Raw genomic sequence first — 8,472 nt, forward strand, 5'->3', positions numbered from 1 at the left:
AAGATTGCCAAGTACAAGCCTGGCCATAGCGATAGTTCGACCCTCATGTAACAAATTGGCCAAAGGAAGAAGTTTAGCCGGAATCCTCAAGGATTTGGTGCAGAACACATAGGCAGAAAGCCAGTACAGTAGAAACGCGACATGCTCAGCGTCGGAGACTTCACCATTCTCGACATAGTGATCTTTAATAAATTTACTGAAAGCGATGTTATCCGTCGGAATGACGATGGGATTGGTGGGGGCAGCAGAGGAATGGTAATCATCACCCACCACCCAAAGGCCAGTAATGGCAGCAACATCAAGGAGAGTGGGAGAAAGCATCCCAAAGGGGACATGGAAGCTATTGGTAGACCGCTCCCAAAAGAAGAGAGAACTTAAAAGCATAGCAGGATTGTAAGAAATCGGCGACCTCGACAACTGAATGAGGTCGAAAATCCCAGCGACTTTCCAATGCCCAGACTTACTGGCCTCCACCTTGTCAAGCCATTTCAAATAGGCTCCTTCACCAACAGTTGGATTAGGCGGTGCAGACCTAAAAGTCCTCTTGGGATCTTTCAGGAAGGGCAAGCGGTAAGAGGGTCGAAATGCAAGAACAAGCTCATCCCCACGAACACTGGGGTGAAACTGCTCGTAACCCTCAGGGAGACTATTAGGCCTGCCCTTCTTCGCCTTCTTCAAAGAACCTAAAATGGCACGTAGATTGCCATTTACAGAAATAGGGATGAATACCTGAGATTTCCAGATAGCCCGTTTCTCCACTTCATACGGCGGGTCTGGAATGGGAGTGCGTTTGGCCTCGTTCATCTCGCACGCAGCGGCCAGGGGAATGACGTTGTCAGAACTGGAAGCCATAGAAATATTCAGAGAATGCACCCGGAAAGCAGAAACTAAACGATTGAAGATGATCACAAGTAAAGTCAGGCAAAGGCTTGAGTGTTTGGAAAATGGTAAAGCTTGCAAAGGGCCAACAATGGCGTATTTATAGGCAAATGAAGAGTCGGACGTGAAGCTGCATTACAAGATGGTGCATAAAATTTTTTGAAATCCAACGGTTATTTTATTATATAACCGCAAACCCTAGCATAAAGGCTAAAAAGGGGTCATGATTACCCTAGGGTAGAGACGGCAGATGACAGACGAAGTCAGACGCCAAAGCTTCTGATTGGAGCAAAAGTCAAACGATAGGATCTCTGATGGGACTTGAAATCAGAAAGTTAAAAGTCGCGAACAGCCGTCAAGCTCCATCGAAATTCACGAGCAAAAAATGCTTGATCCCTCCAAGACCTGGTAGTCGAGAATCAACATTTTTGGGGGGCATCTGTTGGCCCAATATTTTGGCCCAAAAAAAGAAAAAAACACATTCGGCCCAAAGCACACAAGGTGGTCGAATTTAGACTAAAGAAGGGAAAGGAAAAATGCACCAAGTTAAAGGAGCAGTCGAATTCGACAATAGGAACTATTGCTACAAACAGGGGCACATTTAACATGTGCAGCATTGACCAAGTCGGATTCTCACCACGTTGGTTGAATACGTGGCCAAGAAGCGGTTGAAGCAGTTGAGGCACACGATCTCCACCACCGCACAAGGAACTTCCAAAACCAACTCCAGATCGTGGGAAGAGGGGATTAGACCCACTAACCCATCCAAGAAGAAGAAGAAAACCGCCAAGGATATGCTCTATAAATGGGAGAATTCAAGTCAGAAAAGAGGTTCCCAACTCAACTCTGAAAAACTCACTAAAAAGCTCTAATGTCCGCATCAATGAGACGCAAGGAGCAAGACGTGATGATGGAGGAGTATGTTGCAGAACCAGTTGCTTATCTTTACTGCGTTTAAGCTTGTCATGTTATTTGTTAATTTCCTGGGATTCACTAGTCCTGTTGTTTAATTTCTTGTCGAAATTTACATTCCCTGCAGTTTTCTTTTCACTTTGTTACACTTTGACCTTCATGTAATTGATCCGTGTTTAATGAAATCTAGTTTCCTTCGAATTGTGCATCGTTGTCGAAAATATCAATCCACACACTACACTTTGGCAAAACGTTTTCTCAAAAGGACCCTGAATCTAAACTTCCTTTAGTCGAACTAAGAGGATATTTGTTTACCAAAAACCACCGTAAACAATCCCTCAATTGAAAAATCAATTGTTCTATCACTTTTGTCCCTTCTACTTCTCTCCCACTCCACTCCTACCATCACCCTTCTCCCACCCCTCTTTTGGCTCTCTCCCTATCCACCAGTGTGACTTTTCAACAAAGAGATCAAATTGACGGCTAAAAGATTGCCCAAGTGACACTTAACGTGCCATGTCAATCTCTCAGGTAACGACTATCAAGTTTTTTAACGTTAGAGACTAACTTGACCTACGTTTACCACTTTCACATACTTTGGTACAAAAATAACATCGCAGGACACATTGAAGGACCAAATTAACCCTTTACCTTAAAAAAAAATAGTGGAACCACTATTAGGTAAAACCTAGAAGTACAATTGGATAAATTAAAAAATATTTGGAAAGGAAGATATATATGTTTCACAAAATTGTCATTGGCTTCTATTCTAGCTTACTACAGACTGTTAGTTGTTTGCAAAGCTGCACAGAACCTCGAAGAAAAGAGCAATGACATCATCTCGTCCTCCTCCGTCGAAGTCGGTGGATCTCGACCTCACCATCGTCTCCGCCAAGCATCTCAAGAACGTCAACTGGAAAACCGGCGACCTCAAGCCGTACGTCGTCTTCTGGGTCGACCCCGACCGCCGTCTCGCCACCAAATCCGACGACTCCGGCAACACCTCCCCCGTCTGGAACGAGCGTTTCACCCTCCCTCTCTCTCACCCCATCACTGACTCCTTTCTCACCCTCGAGATCTTCCACTCCAAACCCTCCGATACCCCCAAACCCCTCGTCGCCACCGTCCGCCTCCTCCTCGCCGACCTCCACGACCTCCATGATTCCTCCAGCATCCGCAAATTCACCCTCCTCCGCCCCTCCGGCCGCCCCCACGGCAAGATCCACCTCAAGCTCGGCCTCCTTGGTCGCCCCCAACCCCTCGATTACCCCAACCCAAGCTCCAACCCCAACCCTAACCCTAACCCTAACTGTAACCCTTCGTTCCTCTATTACAGAGGATATACTCCATCACCTTCCCAATCTCAACCACCTTCTCCTTACTCTTCTTCCTACACCTCTTACGCTGCTGATTCCTACACCGGCGGTTACTATCCCGGTTACTATTCAGGTGCTCCTCCACCGCCACCACCACCTAGGCCTTTCTTTGACCGACCGGGCGGTTATTCCGGGCTCAGCGGGCCATCTGCCCCGCTGGATTATTCCTCCGCCAGCTCCTATGATCCGAAGCCCAGGGGTGCAAAGATGGGCTTGGGTGCCGGGCTTGCTGTTGGCGCGGTTGCCGGGGCTCTGGGCGGGCTTGCTTTGGAAGAAGGGCTGAAATACGAAGAGGACAGGATCACGGAGAGGGTGGAAAACGGCGTTGCTGCTGCGCGGGACGATTACGGGGATTACCGGGCAGATTATTGAAATGCTTAAGCTGCAAGGTTTGAAGTTTGAAGGCTAATTAATTCACTCTGCTGATATTCTGGTATATATATATATGAATTATATATGATGTATATATTTCAATTTGTGTTGGACTGAATGCATCTATGTTGCTTTATTTTCGCTGGTCTATGAAATGAATGTTTATCTTGTGATGATTTCCTACCTTTGCTCGTTCGAGATTATGAAAATGAAATAAAGTTGGTTTCTCTTTATTACGGCAAGTGTATGGCTAGGTTGTGTTATGTGTGCTTTCATGATTTTGTTCTTGGAGCAAGAGTTGGAACAGGGCATATGATTGTTTAACTAGTTTACTTTTCATTTGTCACTGACTTCATGGTTCTATGATTCTTTCCCTTTTTGCATTATTATGCCTAATGGATAGGCCTGCATAGTAGGAATTTGTGGTGCAACATTCGTATATTAATCTGGTTGTGTTGGTTTTTCATCAACTAACCTACTTAGCAAACTGATATGGCATCTTGCAAGAGTAGCATATTTAAGAAATTTTAGCTCTTCTGATGATTTCCTTATATACATTGCTTCTCTACTTGAGGTCATCTGGAGCTGTATAGGTACAGCTAATTAAGTTGCTTTTTTTATTTGCTTATTTACCCAAATCATATTAATGGGAAGATGCAGTGCAGAAACATTCTGAATATTGAGTTTGATTATATCTTGTGTTGCACAAGATGACGATAGGTTAGACAAGCAAACTATCCAGCTGAAGAGTACTTTTGTGCAGTATCATCAAATATCCGCCATGGCAGTTTCTCATGGCTGTTTTTTGGGTTTCCTCCCTGGCCGATATCCCACCATATGGCCACAATATGCCGCCATATTATGCCATATTCCACCATTATTTGTCATGTATGGCGGGATTTCGGCTTTCCGCCATGACCCGCCATCCGCAATTAACAACACTGCTTTTGTGTCAATGGTTCTTTCATTAGGACAATATAATGATTGAGTGTACTCCTTGACTTCTTATTTTCCTTTTAATATATTAGCCTCACTAGTCACATGTTAAGAAATAGCGTCAAATCAAATTTTAAGAATGATCATCTTATATATCTTATATGATAAAAAATCAATAAGAAAAATAATGATACATGCATGCAAATTATTCTAACTTGGAATGAGACCTTTATTTGAATAATTTTCTTATTAAATTTAAAGTGGAAGTTACGTTAAAAATATAGATCATAAATTTAGCCGGTTTAAACCGTTTCAATAGTACCAGTTTGACCAGTTCTTTCCTTTTTTGAGATGAGCCAGTTTTTCCTTTCAAATGGACATGTTACATGCTTGGGTTCTGATTTAACTGGTCGGATCAGCCTGTGTGTTCAATTTTTAAGACTTAGTTAAGAAATATGTTGTATATATGGTTAGGAAATGGATAAATCTATGGTTTTCTCTGCATGTCGATGTTGAAACTTGATAGACATCGATCATGACACCAATATAATATGGTTTATAGAATAGCTGTATAGGGTACATGACATGCTTCTCTATATTTTTTGCTCTGCCTTCATGTTGCAAACCTTTCTTGAAAGTAAATGATTAGACGTGGCCTTCTAGCATGAACTTGTTTTGTAGAAAACCTGAATCTGCTATTGAAAAAATAAAGAAGGTACAATTGAGGCAAGCAAACATAATATACACATGTGACGAAGAAGCAAACACCAAAGTTCAGCAGTACATAGCTCATTTATGGTATTGAGCGGGCTTATCACTTAACCTAATCAAATTATTGCAAGTCTTCCAACACATGTTTTCAGCCACTGCTGCCTTTGGTCCAAACTTGTGAAGTCTTATTTTTTCATGATATTGGAGTTCCACTTCTAGGAAAGGAGTTCTAATGCACTAAAAATCTCTTTATGGAGCAAACATGGTTGCTCTATTATGTCACATGCATAGATTGATAGGAAACAAAGGTGCTTGATCAATTTCTTGATGAACTCTCCTCTTGGCACAATGTTTTTTAGGTATTAAATTTGTGAAGATTGGTGAAAAGTTGTTTTAATTACTTGATTCTCTTGTGGAAGAGATTGGAGAGGAGCCACTAGTGATTATAGATAGTGGAATCAATTGTGTTTTAATTGGTAAGATGTTGAAAGAGAGAAGACCACACTTAATTCCTTATGCAGCCCATTGCATGGACTTGATACATGAAAATATTTGGAATCTTCCTTTGAAAAAGAAGACAATTTTAAGGGGAGTATCTCGTTGGATTTATCTATAGCCATTCAAACACATTGACCTTGTTGTGGCATTTCACAGCTGCAGAGAATTTGTAAGGCATATGTAGTTTCTAGATTTAGAACATCCTTCTCCACCACCTACACCTTTTCCGTACCTCTTACGCTGATTCATACACAGGTGGTTACTATCCCGACTACTTCCAGTTCTCCTCCACCACCTCCACCTTTCTTTGACTGACCTAGTGATTGTTATAATATGCTAGGTCTAGTGAGCCTTCTGGCCCGCTCAAGTATTCCTCTTCTTTGTAAGACCTGACCAAGGGTGGAAAGATGGGCCTAGGTGCCAGCCTTGCTGTTGGCCCTGTTGCTGTCACAGGGGCTCCGGAAAGGCTTTTGGAGGGGCTGTATTATGAAGAAGACAGAACCACTGAGGTCAATATGGTGTTTAGGTTAATGCATCTGTATTGCTTTATTTTTGCTGCTCGATGAAGGGAATTTTAGCTTTTGATGATTTCAGAGTGCAGCAAGCCAGCAAGCGTATGGCTAGGTTATAATAGTATGTGACGCAAGCTTTCAGGCTTGTTTTCTCGAGACCCATTTTTTCCAGGTTTTCTCTTGATAGTATTTTTGAAGGCACATGTCCTGATGTCCAGACCAAACTGCATTACAGAACCATAATGAAACTTGAGCTTTATTACATCTTGTGTTGCACAAGATGATTGAGGCAGGCAATATAGGGGGTAGACAAGCAAATTATCCAGCTACAAAAGTACTTGTGTTAGGGGCTCTATTATTAGGATAATATAGTGGTTCTTGGAGTTACTTATATATTTTGATTTTATTTTCTTCACTGAGAGCTGAATCTAACATTAGTGTTTTTAGTTGGAAGTTCTTTGTAAATCACTTCAATGGTTTGAAGCCTGCTTAAGCACATCAGATTATCAGAATGTTCTGTCAGTTGTGGTTTATTCGTTATCTTTATTATGTCATTTATACAAGGTGGAGGTGGAAAACTAGTGTCAACAACTTATTATTCTTGATACAAAGGTAATGCTTTATCTTTCTCTACAGTAGACCTCAGTAGCCGTGAAACCATTCCCTCCCCGTTAAAGACCTAGAAGCAAAAGAAACAGAGGCACATTTGGGTTCCCTTGATCTCAAAATCTTTTACTTGCTTTCAGTGCTAGTAGATTGAGATGTTTTGTCTTTTTCAACATTTTAAACTGATTATCTGGTATAGAAAATTTGTTCATTTTATTATTTGTTTGGTCTAAAATTATATTTATTATTAGAATTGGTATTTTGTCGAAGTGGAGAATTATTCAACTTAAGTGAGGCGTCAAAGTGGTCTTTTGGGTGATAAGAGCAAAAGATGCTTAAGCCATTAGCAAGAATGTTTGATTGTCCTTTCCTTTCAGGCATTCGAAAAATAGTCTTAGAATCACTTTGACATGTTGTTAAGATACATCGATGAAGACCACATGGTTTGCAGCATACAGCACATGACATATATACATGTTTGGTTTTCTGTTGCAGCCCAGTTAGCATGCTTTGGAAAGCCAAATTTGGCATTCCAATACAAAAAACAATAGAGATGGATCAACATTTTAGTTGGAAGTTAAAAGCAAACATGCTTGTCTGTTTTTTCTCTGTATTCACGTATCTGTCTTGGAAGTAAATAGTTAGAAGTGGTCTTTTGGTGTAAACTCATAGCATGTTTGATTCAATGTTTATAGAGTTAGATTCTGTAGTGTTAGAATCAATTTTTGGATGTTTGGACATCTCATTTTGCAATTGATTTCTAGCTCCAAAATTAGTCTTGGGATGAAGCTATTAATTTTAGCTTCTGCTACTGTTCGATTTTACAATTTTAACTTTATGGAAATACTTTTTTCATTCATGTTCTTTTAGCTTATTTTTATCACAACTAATTTTATCAAAATACATTTTATGCAATTAATTTTGATACTAATACTGTATAAAACACAGTACTAAATTGGTCTCAAATGCTAATTTCAAGTTAATATTGATTTGTTTTTGTAGAAGCTTAAAAAAATGATTTTAAAACTTTTTCTCTTTAAAAAGATTATATTTTAGATATTTTCAAGAAAAATATAAGGAGATTTATGTTTTATCATCAAACAAGGCAAGAGTAAAACATAACCTGATCATCATAACTACAGAACAGAACAGAGGAGAAAAAACAATTATTTGCACAATATACACCAGTCCAGAATATGGTCCAGAGTAAACACACCTATCATAAATAAATTTCTTGCCTTATCAAAAAACAAAACACCTATCATACTTATATTGTTTCAAGATCATGAAAAACCGCTTAACAAAAAAAAAGATCATGAAAAACCAATATAATCATTGCAACCAGTCCGGAATTACACTATAGTTAAAAACTTTACTTAAAATAAGATGTTACTTTTAGCTTAACCATTGTGTCTGTAATCAATGTTTTATGGAAGCTCACTTCCCGAATAAAAATAACAACAAAGGGCGACAAAGTAGCAGCCTCATTTTTGGATCCAATAGACAAACATTTAAATAGAAGTTTTAAGAGGATCTTTCATTGTCCTGTATATTCATATTTATGTTGCAAAATGCAAAGGATAGGAGACAAAGATGTAGGATGATTACTTTTGATAAACTAGGGGCCCGTTTGGTATGCTGTATTGTATAAGGCCTGATAGTATAAGACA

General features: G+C 39.9%; 1 protein-coding gene across 1 annotated transcript; it reads left to right on the forward strand.

Annotated features, from left to right (window-relative positions):
- The first annotated feature begins 2,541 nt into the window (after nucleotides 1-2,541).
- On the forward strand, nucleotides 2,542-3,775 carry LOC130722797 (protein SRC2). Its single transcript, XM_057573645.1, has one exon. The coding sequence runs from the start codon at nucleotides 2,622-2,624 to the stop codon at nucleotides 3,537-3,539; it is 918 nt and encodes a 305-aa protein (XP_057429628.1). The 5' UTR covers nucleotides 2,542-2,621; the 3' UTR covers nucleotides 3,540-3,775.
- The last annotated feature ends 4,697 nt before the right edge of the window (nucleotides 3,776-8,472 follow it).

Source organism: Lotus japonicus, chromosome 6 (genome assembly GCF_012489685.1).
Source record: "Lotus japonicus ecotype B-129 chromosome 6, LjGifu_v1.2".
In the NCBI taxonomy this organism is placed as follows: Eukaryota; Viridiplantae; Streptophyta; class Magnoliopsida; order Fabales; family Fabaceae; genus Lotus; species Lotus japonicus.

Excerpts from the sequence above, each read along its gene's own strand:
- LOC130722797 (XM_057573645.1), top strand. The coding sequence starts at position 2,622 with ATGACATCATCTCGTCCTCCTCCGTCGAAGTCGGTGGATCTCGACCTC.